Source organism: Glandiceps talaboti, chromosome 14, assembly GCF_964340395.1.
Source record: "Glandiceps talaboti chromosome 14, keGlaTala1.1, whole genome shotgun sequence".
NCBI lineage: Eukaryota > Metazoa > Hemichordata > Enteropneusta > Spengelidae > Glandiceps > Glandiceps talaboti.
Genome location: NC_135562.1, coordinates 1,905,699 through 1,920,921, shown reverse-complemented (window position 1 = coordinate 1,920,921; position 15,223 = coordinate 1,905,699). Strand labels below are relative to the sequence as shown.

General features: G+C 36.4%; 1 protein-coding gene across 1 annotated transcript in view; it reads right to left on the bottom strand.

Annotated features, from left to right (window-relative positions):
* Nucleotides 1-423: 423 nt before the first annotated feature.
* The window catches only part of LOC144445971 (short transient receptor potential channel 1-like), a 42,814-nt gene continuing 28,014 nt past the window's right edge, over nt 424-15,223 (bottom strand). The window contains exons 2-10 of the mRNA XM_078135623.1: nt 13,259-13,389; nt 11,215-11,739; nt 10,390-10,786; nt 9,917-10,059; nt 9,164-9,780; nt 8,541-8,736; nt 7,930-8,106; nt 2,830-2,874; nt 424-1,778 (exon numbers count right to left, since the gene is read on the bottom strand). Coding sequence (XP_077991749.1) covers nt 1,146-1,778; nt 2,830-2,874; nt 7,930-8,106; nt 8,541-8,736; nt 9,164-9,780; nt 9,917-10,059; nt 10,390-10,786; nt 11,215-11,739; nt 13,259-13,389 — 2,864 coding nt within the window. The 3' untranslated portion in view covers nt 424-1,145. The remainder of the gene's footprint in view (nt 1,779-2,829; nt 2,875-7,929; nt 8,107-8,540; nt 8,737-9,163; nt 9,781-9,916; nt 10,060-10,389; nt 10,787-11,214; nt 11,740-13,258; nt 13,390-15,223) is intronic.

Below are 15,223 nucleotides of genomic sequence, written 5' to 3'. Positions count from 1 at the left end.
GTGATAATTGCTGAAATAGAGGTATTGGTCAGTGACGATTGCTAAAATAGAGGTATTGGTCAGTGACGATTGCTAAAACAGATATCGTGCTACAGGTTATTCGTAAATAGCTATCTGTATAGTAATAGCTGTTAGATAAAGTGGCTAAAGTCCTTGGGTAAGATTTAAACCACGGCTGTGCCCCATTCCACCCAGCTGTATAATTGACGACCTGGTAGAATAGAGGTTGCAATGTAAATGCTTTAATCCTATGCGCTTATAAAGGATGTAATGGATTGCATGTTCCCTAGGGAATTGAGGAAGTATAAAGGGCCGGTGTGCCGATATAGATCCGAGCCAGGGGTAATAATTGTAAAGCGCTTTGAGCACAGAGTGGGAAAGCGCATGTAAAAATGATATTTTTTAAAACAAATGGTTAGTAAATTCAGGAACTAGGTTTATGATGCACATATAATACTAAAGTTACTAGTAGCTTATAAAGTAAATCATCATAGGTTATTAGGTGGACAACTTCTGTAATACATGTGATGCTTCAACTTCGATCATCACCAACTAAACGATACTTAACTACATCAGCAACTACACCATCGGTGATGTTTTGAAAGAAATATGTAAGTATATACCAAATATTCGATATTATATGCACGTGAAATAGAATGTACCATTTACTTCGATTGGTGCTGACAGAAAAACAGAAAGCTTGGATATCTATTTTTCTATTCGTTAGCGCATTCAACTTCGATTCATGACGTCATATTTCAATAAAATATAGCGATGGGTAATATTGCACGGACAGGAAAGGGTCCATAACGTTTCGAATAGAGGAAACAATCTACACTCAAAAAAATGAAACTAGAACTGGGTAAACGGCAAATTTAAAAAAAAGTAATACTACTGCACAATTAATGGAATGACATGTTACGTATATTGTCTTGTAAATCTATATGAGCGTCTTCTCTTGTAGGTTCATCTGTCCTTGTCTGATGACGATTCATGAAATTTGCTTTAATTTAACTCTTACTTCTTGGATCGAAAGGAGCGGGTACTGCTTAATAGTCCAGGCCTGAAAGTCCATGGTTGGCAACAATTTACAAAGGCCGTGTTTTTCTTCCCGCCTTATCGGTAACTGTGGTTTTTGTCACTGTCTAAACAGTAGTGATATTAACAGAATTTGGCCTAGAGTTTGGTAAACTATTGGGCTGTAATGACTCTGTACTCAATCTTGTTTCCTCGTCATATGCGTAGGATCCTGAACTCTTCCGTCTTTGGTTTCGCAAACGTATCGAAGATCGTGGTGGTAACTGTCTAGAATTCGAATTCCGTCTGGGCACAAGCGGGACTGAATTCTGATGCAGCTGTTTGAGCGACGGTAAAACATTTGCACGCACTGTCATCCATTTACTGTTTGGACGAAGCAGTTGGCCTCTACGACTGGGATCATCACCCTCTGCAGACCCAAGAGACAATTCATCTGCATAAGGTATATTTGATGCTATTGTCTGGTTAAGAGGGTCTCGGAATGAGTCCTTGCTCACAGGACCCGAGTTGACAACTCTTTCGACTTCATCCAAAACACCCTTCAACATATTATCATCTTCTTCTACTTCTTCACCGGCTATTTCTTTCATTGTGTGACCCAAGGTGTCAAGATTTTCCTTTGTTTCTGTCCTAAGACCTGTCAAATCCCGTTTCAACTGCATGATCAACGGGTCTTTCTTTTCCTCGCCAGACTTCAGTTTGGAAAAAGCATAACGTTGGCCCATTTCCTTCATTAGTGCCTGTAACGAAAGTTTTATCAATCAATGCGATTTACACATTCAAGTTCATTTAACCCCCTACATGACGTGATCAAAATGGGTGTGACGTTCAAGCTGAAAGTGAACCTTTCGATCCGGTCATCTGGGAATCGTGTTCAAATATTTGCCCAAGTGAAAGTTTATCAGCAGCACCTTAGAACCTCGTATTTACCATAGATACATGGCAGGCATGTTATTTCAAAGTTAATAAGTTAATAAGCGAAGATAGATGAGGAATGTTCGTATATTTAGCACGCACCCCATATCGAATTTGATTAGTTGAAATCGATAGCACATTGCTCAATTGCAAGATGCTGAGATTACAAGTGTGGAGTTTACAAAGATGCCTGCCTTCTTTGGGATAGCTCCTACTTAGTCGGTATGAAAAAGTCGATTGACCGCGAGGGGGCGTACTACATATTCGAAATCATATTCGTAGCAGTATCATTACAAGCACATGACATTGGCAAAGAAAACCACATACGACGTGAAACCAAGTTCGTGGAATAAGCTTACATACCAATACCGTTGTACTTTTTTGATAATAAAACAAATGTGTGACAATATCTATTCGTGGATTGTTAGCATATCTAAATTCCACTCTCATCTTTGTTATATCTCATGTACAAAGATTAATCGTGGTTTTATTGTAATACTTGCACAAAACAGCATAGACTATTCTAGCCAAAAGTGCACACACATTGCCCATTGTGTCGTTATCCCAAACACAACAGTGTAAACATCATTAATAAAGTGGCGATCAGATATCACACACGCGCTCCTGGTAATAGCTGCTCTTCGGACGGCATTTCGGATTAAGATGTGAAGAACAGTCTTGCATAGTTATAGACAAAGTTGGTCGAGAACAATAGAATGACCCTATGAAATCCATATACCTCCACTGATAATAAATCACTAAGGTGACAACCTGGGATGGAGTCATGGGTCTGTAATTGTTAAAAGTAGAGTACAGTTGATAGAAGATGACAATCCCGTAATTAAATGAAAGTATTGAATAAAATAATTTACTTACATTATATCTCAGCTCTTTCTTGTCAACAACATTAACACGGGATTGCTGTAAATATAACAAGTATTCAATCAGTGTCAGAAATGACGATTTTTGGTACCTATAGTACTTTCTCTTAAAAACTGGGTTATTGCCAAATGGCGTATCTCTACACACTACCCATAATTTTACACTCCTTTATACTCTTTTCTCGTACAATTGAAACCAATTAACCTGACACAGTGCGTCACCTGGCTCGACAAAATTGCAATTGTTTCTAACTGTGCTACATTGTATCATCTGGCTCTACGCACAACTTAATAAAACTGTTACATTTCACCATACGTCGTTACAAAATCTCAGAACTGCTACAATTTCTTTGCAGATCAACCATTTTCGTAGCATATCATCACCACATAGTGAAGTAAATGTCTTAAGAGCACTGCTTTATTTTCTATGTTTGAAACTGCCATCAGACCGTCGCCAAATACATTAGAAGTACTAGTTTAAAAAGAACGTGTACGATATTACACGTAGTGTAATATTTGGTGATGATCTCATATGATAATGGTAGCTAACGCAAAGAAAATATAGAAGTGTTCTTAAGATTTTTATCAAGCCACACGGTGAAATATGGTAACAATAGTAAGACTTGTGTTGTGAAAGACGACGTTCAAGGAAATTTAGGGTTTTGTCTGCAGTTGATACTGTAAAAATCGTATGGAAGGACTTTTTTACATCATTTCTATCGCAAATTTGGCAACGTATAGCCAGGTGAAATTTTGTAGGGTGCCAACACTCATTAAAATCTAAGACCACTATAATGGTCTGGGTTTTGCGCGGTTTACACTGCCCGGGTGACCTTGCTGTTACACTTACTAGACCTTTACATACTTCTACTTCTATACTGTGAAAACAGATTATCAGCACACAGGCGTAACGCTGGTGGCGTCCTTTACATCTCACCCGTGTTCAGGTGAGCACGATCTATGAGATCGGTGATATCAATGCTGGAGAGGGCAGATTTGAAACTGTCTATTGTCTTTGATTATTGAATGGATAATGGTAAGAGATTCCATTCTGGACCTGTCCGAGGAATAAGTGAATATTTATAAAAGCTTTCTTGACGATGATCGATATGAGGGAAGAACCAGGTACACTTCTCCTAGTACAATGTGATGACGATTCTGGTAGTTTATCATCTTGAAAAGCAATCAGATAATTTATAGCTTTGTATAGGAAATTTAGTCTGCTCATACAGACACTTCAATAAGGTCGTAATGAAAGAAATATACAAAGTGATTAACATTATTTAAAACAATCATGCTGGCTATTTCAAATATGACATTCTTTCACCTGTGTTTATTATAGTTCTATCATATTAATAGGTTAGTATTGAGACGAATAATCTGATTAGTAATATGTTAACGACAAACCAGGGTGTGACGTCAGAGGTTCTATTTGAATAATCATAATCAACTGACCAACTAAAACATTAACAAACCTAGTAATTGACTATATTGTCTCATTGAATAGATCAACTGGTTTTTATTCCGCTTTATTCGTTCGTTCGGTCGTTCGCTCGCTCACTCACTCACTCACTCACTCACTCACTCACTCACTCACTCACTCACTCACTCACTCACTCACTCACTCACTCACTCACTCACTTACTTACTCACTAACTCACTCACTAAAGTCAGGGAAAACATGACGTTCTTGTTTTGTCAAAATGATAAATAACTAAATCATAACTGACATCGGACACAGAGGTGGATGGTGTTAGAAATCGACTTTCCACATCAAAGATAATTGCCTGACAGAATGCTGCTTCTTTCAAGACGTTTTAAATCTTAAACAGGGGAATATAGACATGTTTTATTTTAGAAAATCAAATTCAAACATCGTGGAGTTAGGATAATAAAACAGATTACGTTCAGGCGACAATTTTTATTATTAGGTGAGGCGAATGTACGAACTGGACGCTTCCATTGTAACCTAGTCTCACAGTGGGGAGCGTCAGCTCTGATCATCCCTTATGATGGTAAGAACCAACGGGCCGAGCCTTGTGCTTACATCACAGATTAACAACCCCTGGTTTGCCTTCATGTATTAATGTCACCAGTGCATACACCCAAGAACCGACAACAACCTGTTGCTATCTCAGCAAAACCACTGCACCTGGTATACTCACAAGATTGGCTATGACCTTCTGTTTTAATCGAAGTATGGCCGTCGATTTCTTTGAATGTTTGTCCAACAATCCTTGACTGGATATTAAGTCCTAAAATATACACATCTGATATCACTATGACAATGACAAACAGATCTGATATCACTATGACAATGACAAACAGATCTGATATCACTATGACAATGGCAAACAGTTTTAATCATACCAAAGGGAAAAGTAAAGACACTAGAAACTTAAGTTGAGAAATAAATAAAAACTAATAAATTCAAATAGATAGATAGATAGATAGATAGATAGATAGATAGATAGATAGATAGATAGATAGATAGATAGATAGATAGATAGATAGATAGATAGATAGATAGATAGATAGATAGATAGATAGATAGATAGATAGATAGATAAAAGCATATACATACATACATACATACATACATACATACATACATACATACATACATACATACACACACACACATACATACATACATACATACATACATACATACATACATACATACATACATACACGTACGTATGTACACACACATACATACATACATACATACATACATACATACATACATACATACATACATACATACACACATACATACACGTACGTATGTACACACACATACATACATACATACATACATACATACATACATACACACACACACACACATACATACATACATACATACATACACACACACACACACACATGCATGCATGCATACATACATACATACATACATACATACATACATACACACATACATACATACATACATACATCCATACGTACGTACGTACACGCACACATACATACATACATACATACATACATACATACATACATACATACATACATACACACACACACACACACATACATACATACATACATACATACATACATACATACATACATACATACATACATACACACACACACACACACATACATACATACATACATACATACATACACACACACGTACGTACGTACACACACGTACGTACGTACGTACACACACATACATACATACATACATACATACATACATACATACATACATACATACATACATACATACATACATACATACATACATACATACATACATACATACATACATACATACATACATACATACATAAATACATACATACATACACACACATACATACATACACACACATACATACATACATACATACATACATACATACATACATACACACACACATACATACATACATACATACATACATACATACATACACACATGCATACATACATACATACATACATACATACATACATACATACATACATACATACATACATAAGAATAAATGGATGGATGAATAAATAAATAAATAAATTAACAAACAAACAAACAAAGAAATAAATAAATAAATAAATAAATAAATAAGTAAGTAAATGAATAAATAAATAAATAAATAAATAAGTAAATAAATTAATAAATAAATAATACAGTACGACTAGAACAAAAGAAATTACTACTAAACTGTAGTGTGTGCATAGGATATTGGTAAAGCTGTAAACGGGGGCGGGGTGGCTGTCTTTTACGTCTTACTATTCAGTTGTATGTTATTACCTCTCCAACTATCATCATTGAGTGCTTCAATATTTGCTTTTACGCCATGAACTACATTCTTCACATGTGTATGTATATATGTACCATAATACAAATTGTAAGCTCTGTTGTTCAACATGTTATATCGTGTACTGTACATAACATAACATAACATAACATAACATAACATAACACAATGTACTCCAGGAGAAAATATGATAGCAAAGCAGATTGCCCATGCCAGACGCTATCAAATGCATACAAAAACTGACAATTGATTGATTCTGACAAGCTTAATTACAGCATTTGTTGATACACGAGTCTTTGTTGAGTTTTATAGTGTGGGCAATTGTTGACATGTAGCTAAATGAAATAGAGTAAGATAATATAATATAAGGAAAAAAAGATATGGAGAAAGCAAAATAGCTGCAGAAGTTCAAAGATCAAAGAATCTGTTAGGTGTTTGATTTGTAATGCCACAAGCGTTCTAGTAATTTCATTTCTGTAGGTACACATTATTTCACAGGGGGCGCACTCACATGTACTTGCTTATTAAAATACGAAAGTGGGGGTTCTTTGTGGGAATGGGCGCGAAATTAGGAATGCCGTTCTCGATAATGAACTGAAGCATGTTTTCAAGAGGAGGGGTATACCCCTGGAATATGTTGGTTTATAATCCACACTTTGCTATGAAACATAATGTTTCCATTTTATCTGCCTTTTAGAAGATTGCCTAAGAAAATTTAATGTTTAGAGTCATGAATTTTACTACCCTTCAATCCACAGTCACTCCTGAGTTACAAGACGATTCATGAATGTCCTAGTTACTCACGAGTGACAATGACAGTGAACGTCTGGACTATTGTATACCGTGATTCTATAGTATGATTGTATTTTTAAAAAGTCATATCTTCCGTTGTTTTGTACAGGTCATTGATGGAGCTCATTGAGCATTGCTTTATCAAAGACGTACTTTTATAGCCTATGATTAGAGCAATGTGACAACATCATTTGCCATACCCTACCCTTGTCGGCATACCGAGTTTCTCCACGAACTCGTGTGGCTCTTCAATGAACGATTTAACATCTGCACGTAGTTTGGCTTCATTATTAAATGAACCTTTCCGGGACACCCCACGCCCATCCGCTGCAAAGAGTACTTATGTGTGTAGTAGTGTGCGAAGTTCGAGTTTGTTGTATTGAAATGATGGCTATTATGTATACTATTATGTTTTAAAAACTGAATACTTTGGTGTTGCGCATCCTAAGCAACCATTACTGTATGATTCTAAGATAAACAAATTAAAAACATTTAATTACCACGTCATCGTGTTGTATATCCAAACATTTAGCAGCAAGGTTGTGACAAAAGCAGAAATTACGTATGGACTTCATAGTTGGGACGAGGTTGAACGGCGACGATAATGCTGCTGAGGACTCGTAGAAACTAATCCACAGACAGGAACGTGAAAATTTCCAGTGGGTATCGGCGTCTTCCTGAATACAAAATATAATAAGGGTTAGACGAGTAAATCTTATGTCATAACAACCAAGATTACCATTACATGGCGATTCATTACTTTTTACAAAAAAATGAAACTGTGTTTGGCGGCCATCTTGGATTATAACATATGACGCTCACACAAGGTGAATGCTACTAGCATATATATATACAAACATTGTTCTGGTGTTAAATATGGATTGAAAATATTTCACGGTTTCTCCCTCGCAAACTTTTTCAATGTTATGTAAATCATACATGTTGTTTTGCGACCAATCGCAAGCGAGATAATTTCCATGCAAATCACTAATTTGTTGTACGAAACCGGGACTGTGTTGGCTCAGAATAATGGATGATGTACAACTTTTATGTGTCTATTAAAAATGTGTATGTTGACCAACTGACCTCACCGTTGACTTTCAATTCTTACCTCGATTCTTGTGTAAGTGTTACTCATCATAGCAATTAATATATTCAAAAGAACGACAATGGCGACGAGGTTGTAACCAGCAAATAAGATATAACCTAAAATGTCTATGAACCAATGGTCTTCCGGTGTCTTGAAGGCCTTCATATCAGACAAACCAAACAGCGTCCAAAACAAGGCAGAAATTGACTTAAACAAACTAAAAGAAAAAGAATTTATAAGTATTTATCTTCCAATTATTTTGAAATACAAACGTTTCTATGATTCCACTTTACACCGTACTTGTCATCCATATATACATACATACGTACGTACGCACGAACGAACACACACACACACACACACACACACACACACACACATACATACATACATACATACATACATACATACATACATACATACATACATACATACACGCACATACGTACATATATACGTACGTACGTACGTACGTACGTACGTACATACATACATACATACATACATACATACATACATACATACATACATACACGCGTGCACGCGCGCACATAACCACCGCCACCATCACCATCAAGCCCCAATGTGTGAACAAATACTTGATGAATCAAAATACTAGATCATGTGATCAAATTTCAGTTTACCTGTCAGCCGAGTCTGAACATTCAGTGGATCCAGCGTTGACACAATCCCTCATCATTTTAACGTAGGTACTAAAATGATACAACTGATGCATACCCACGGAGAATGCAATCAAGACTAGTACGAATATAGCCAAGAATTTAAATATGTCTTCTCCCATACGCCCGAAAGATATCTGCATCGGCCCAATTTGTAGGTGAACAACTGTTATTCGTATAAGACTGAGAAAACACAACGTCTTAGCCAGAGCAATCATTCCTTCTGCTAGCAGTGTCATCTGGATAAGTCTTGAGTCGTGCAGCTCATCTATAGATATATCAGCTACCACGGACTGTCCGCCCTGTGCTCGCATGATACTTGCTGGTGACCTTTTCATTCTGGAGTTTCGTGTAGCCTGGGAAGCTTCGGCTCGTTCGATGACCTCTTCTAGACGAAGTATCAGAGTTGTGATGTTTCCTTGTACATCCTCCTGACTCTGCAGAAGTATGTCCAATTTAGAGTTTAAGCATCCGAGCTCCTGAGTTTCCCAAATTGTTGGACACGTTTCTCCGTTATAGCTTTGAGCAGTTATGTTGTCCGCGGTTGCAATGTCACTTTTGTGTTCTCGGTTGATGATAACCTGAAGGAAGAAATGTCATTATGTTATGTTATGATACGACGGAAATAAATCGACGTGCAAAAATTGGCAAAACCGATCGAGAGATAATTATTAGTGTTGATGAGTAGCTTCTTGGTCAAAGAGGAAAGAGACCTACCTCTACTAGGACAACTAATCGCATGATAGCCCAAGTCCAGAACAGGAACAAATTGAAATAGTCGTACAATTTTCCTTGTATGTTGTATTGGATCACTCTGATTCCCTTTGTCCATATTTCCCGAATGTTCGACCACGTGTATCCTGAACAGAAAGAGGTCAAAGTTCAAGATATATCTCTCTACATGTCTTACAGACAATAATTGTAATATTAAACGTAGCTGTGATATTTTGAACCACCTACATTTGTCAAAATTAATCCTTTATTGAGAACAAAATCTCAGAAACTTTATCTCCACTGTTTCTTAGAATTGGAAATATATTTACCTTGAGTCGTGGCTTATCTATCTGGACACATAGGTCTATGTCACAGTCATGACGTCATCGAGGTAAGTGAATGGTTTATATTTGTCATGGAGAGCCCGACAACTTCGCATGATAGCTCGATTAATTTTTATCGTAAATTGAACATACCTCCAACCCAAATGATAATCGCAATCTCAACGGGTGTCAAGAACAAATCATTCAACAGCGACATCATACTTTTGTGTTCTTCACCACCTTCCTGAGACGTCACATGCCTGTACATACTGTATAATGTATACTGCAGATCAAAGCTTTGAACGCATAAGAGAATCAAGAAGGTTAAAGTTGACGCTACATGGCATAGGAATTTGACGTATGGTATCTTCAACAAGTTACCAGGACGACGATGTGGGGCCACAATGTAACATATGGATAGGACTGGAAAGCCTATCATCATCAAGGTAGACTTCATCATCGACTTCATGCTGCTTTGTCGTCGCCAGTTTGGAAGTCCTCGATACCACATTTCTACCAGACGATGTTGGCAATGAGAATGCGCAACGAACTGAAAGGAAATAACAACAAATATACATTCAATGAAATTATGTATAATACACTAAAATATTCAGCATAACATGAATAGAATTTTCTCCAGTGCATTCTTACAACTCTGTGAAGTTTATAGAATATTTTCACAATTATAAGCACACAAACAGCGTTTCATTACAACTGAAGAATATCTCAAGAAGTCAATGACCATGATGTATTTTGAAAACTAGTATATTTTATTTCCTCTGATTTCCTGATACCCGCTTACACAACCATACTGTATATCACGTTTGCTCTGAAGACAAGACTTTTGAATTCTTGAAGATACACGGAGCTCACTCGTTTATTGACAATGTACTTTTGATGTTTGGTATCATTACCTATATGTTACGGGTTAATTGCCGTTACTTACGGGTTATCAAAGTAAGATATTCAATAATTTACCTTCTTTTGATCATAATCGATTGCTGTTTTAATTTTGTGTGGAACAAGAAGATCGTCGGAATCATTTCGTCCATTGGTGTGTGATGACGACCCATTATGATCGTGACCAGATTTATGTGACAGAGTTATAGTTTGTTCCTCCGTGGACTGGACATTCTCCAACAAATCAGCCGCAAATTTTTCAGCCTTTTGGGCCAGTTCTTCAAATTCGAATCGAAACTCAAAAAGTCGAATACTCAATTCTTTCATTTTCTTACTCATTTTGAAGGCAAATTCAATCGGATCTTCTGATGTGAGCGTAATATAAGCTTCGCTGGCAAGTGCTCTATATAAATGAAGTGCACCAACGGAATGTTCTAGTGAACTTTCGTCTTCGTCTACCATCGATGACGGGTCTGTAATCTGGGCGCCAAACTCTCCCACCAAAAGTTTAAGGATGTCGTAGTGATTGTTTTGTGCGGCCAAAACTACCGGTGTGACGTAAGGATGAAAATCACTGTTTATTGCTCGGCAGTATAAACCATGCTGGTGATGAAAGAGGGAGAAAAGAAATCCCGTAGAGTTTTAATATACATGTAATTTTTTATTGATAAAGATTAGCGGAAAGACAGAATATTCTAAAAGAGAAAATAGCATATGAATAAATAATTAGGTACTACCAAACTAAAGACTATATGGCGTTTCAATTAGGCAGCACTGTGTTTTGTACATCAAGACTGATAGTGCGCATGCACTTGAAATGTTACATTTTTTCTCACTGTGAATATGAATAAAACATTTTTTTTCGACCGTTCCTTGTTTCAGCCGATAATGATTTGATTTTTTGTTCACAGTGAGATAAAATGTATCATTTTATATGTTTGGGCGCTTTCAGTTTCCTTGTTTTGTTTTATGTAATTTGCAAGAAAATCCTTGTGTCCGATCGATGTAAAAAAAATACCGTGCTACCTATTTGAAACTCTATGGTCACTCTGGTTTGGTAGTAATTTGACTGGATTGATGACGCCGCAATTCCGCTAGAAAAGATGGCATTTATATCAAATGCTCGTGTATATGTGAAGTCCGACAATAATACATACACAGTACAGTCACTATATATATTTGTATACGAAATATATGTTTTGTTTGATACTTTTGAATGTATGTATACTTTTTTCAATGAGCTGCTCGTAAATCATGTACCAGTTTGCGAAGGGTTGTAGTACGAAGGACTATTACGAACAAGCTTTAAGTGACTAGTACATTGTTTTCATTTTATCTGAACAAATGGCATCATGGTAACATATGTCGGTATGACTGTTGGCCTACGACACAATTGATGAGTTTCCAGTTCACAAGTAGGTAACTTTGCCAGTTAATCAGTTATGTATTGACTACCTCTTTATCTACAAATTATATAGGATCTTGCTTTATTACAATATATCTGGACATCCGGGACAGGTACAATGTAAATGGAGCAACGAATATATTATTTATAAGTTGATTTGATTTTCTCTGCTAATGAAATAAAACTGATAATTCTATTGCTTCCGTTCTGTCCCTTGTTTATTTACAAAATAAACTAGTCATCTTCTCTGGCTGAACATTCACACTCTTTATTGATTGAATCGATAATTTTCTATTCATGCCAAATCTCCTTATCTACATGAAAACGTCATCAACTATATAATTACCATGGTACCAGTTACTCTTATACTTTACCATGCGTCGTAACTTTGCAGCAATAATAATAATAATTGACGAGATTAACAATTATACAACTGAAAACTATACAATGATTGAACAACAAAATACATTTTGTAAATGAGCAGACGTGGAAATGAGGACAAGTATAGTTAACAAAAAAACTAATTGAGTTTGATCTCACTCAATAAAGAAAATTAGACATATACAAATTTACAGCAAGAAAAAATTTACAAATAATGACCATGATACATGACTTATAGTGTGTGATAATAGATAATGGTGGTTACAAACTGTGGCTTATTTTGCTGATCGTGAAGAAAATGATTTATTATGGTAAAAATTGAAAAGTTGAACTTACCGGTAATAACTGTCTTGACTCTAAACTTTCACATAACACCCTTGCTTCTATTTCAAAGTTAAGATTAACAGCTCTGAGCAATGCGTCACCATGATTTATAGCAGGGTGGTTAGCCAAAATATCGACGACTTCTAATTTTAGAAATTAAAAGAAAGAAGTAAAGAAAATTAGCATTTCTTATTGTATGTTCTCCATAAAGATAGGATCGTTCTAATAAGTATTAGTTACCCGATAATTTAATGGCTGGTATACCATGCACGAGCGCCCCAGGTTCAACAAAAAATATGGAATATATACTCTGGTCGTTCTACCTCACGACAATGTGTGTCTACGTCATTGGCTTTGTTGTGTTCGAAATATGAGTCAAGACTTTCAACATTGCATTTACTTTTCCCGATTTTCCTTTGATATTACTGGCGCTGGTATAATTATGTTATTCTCCAATATTTTTCTTCATTCAGCCCGAAAATACTCGTGACCTAAGGGTTGTCACTATGACAAAGGCCCCTAAGTTCACTCCTAATTTCCTTGGATGAACGAAGAAAAAAATTAAGTATACATCACATGCGTGTGTGTTTCTTTGTTTCTGTGTAGTTGTCTCTGTTTTACGTCCTCTAGCTAACGCTGTTACACTCTCTGCCGATCCATATACATTTTATATATCCCTGAGTGTGTGTTTATTTGTTCCTTTGTTTGCTATGTACGTCTCTCCCCTTCCTTCCCCGTCCCCTCCCTCTCTATCTATCTGCCAAATTTGCCAAATGTTATATGGCATATCTGAAAATAACATTTGACCCCACCCAACATGTGCCTGGTTGTGCTACAAATATTGTAAATGTCCTCAATAAGATTAACACAAACTAGGAAAATTCTTGCAATCATGGAAAAGGGGAAAGATAATCAATAAACAAACACACACGCACACGCACACACACACACACACACACACACACACACACACACACACACACACACACTGGTGAGTCATTTCTCGAACCAAGTTTGTTTGATTCACGCACTATCCTAAATGGCAGGGTGGGGTCATTTGTATGAAACCATCTACAAACATACATATCTGAACATATATATTGCTATTTTCACATTGGTTGCATGCCGAACATTGTATAGTGTACTCCATGTTTACCTTATTGAGTGAACTATCTGTTTTCATTGTCGTTTGAATAACATAATTCTTTTCATTGTGATTGTTGATTTTCCTCGCTATTATTGTTACGTCACCATGATATTTTGGTATCAAGATATGGTATGCAAATTTAAATGCATTTCATGAATTTCCATCCCTTTGAGTTACATAAGATGTATTTTTACATATTTCGTATGACGGACTTTTTATTACATTGACCTTTTTATGTTTTAAAGCACAGAACGTTCACCAACGTTGGTGGAGCTATGTTTGAAGTGAATGGCGTGCCCCTACACTCTTCCACTTGTTACGATTGGATGCATCGTATTTTACTAGTTTGGCAATCTTGGCTAAAGGTCAATGTATCAATGAGAATTGACAATTTAATGAATGGCATTATTTTCAATTTAACCCAAACATTCCTATATACCTTTGAAACGAGACTCTCATTCGCCAAACCAAAGAACATCCTCCCCTCCTTTCCCTCCCCAAAAACTCCAATTTAAAGACAACAAATACTATGTGCAGCACGGATAGATAACTACTGAATCACTGCCTATGGGGAATAAAATAGGTGACAACAATGGCGTTCCTCTTTCTATTTTCATAGCCCGTATATACTCGGCCAGGTGAGAGAACAATAATAAAAATGCAGTCTTCAGAAATTATACATTCTCTGGACCACAGCGGCTTCCTACAATGATCTGGATAATACAGTCACTTTGTTGGCGCCATACAAATCATTTGTTTATTGTTGAACTTTAAGCTGTGTGCCTATAACTTAGTTACAGATTAGAAGCCCTGCTATCGTGTCACTAAAT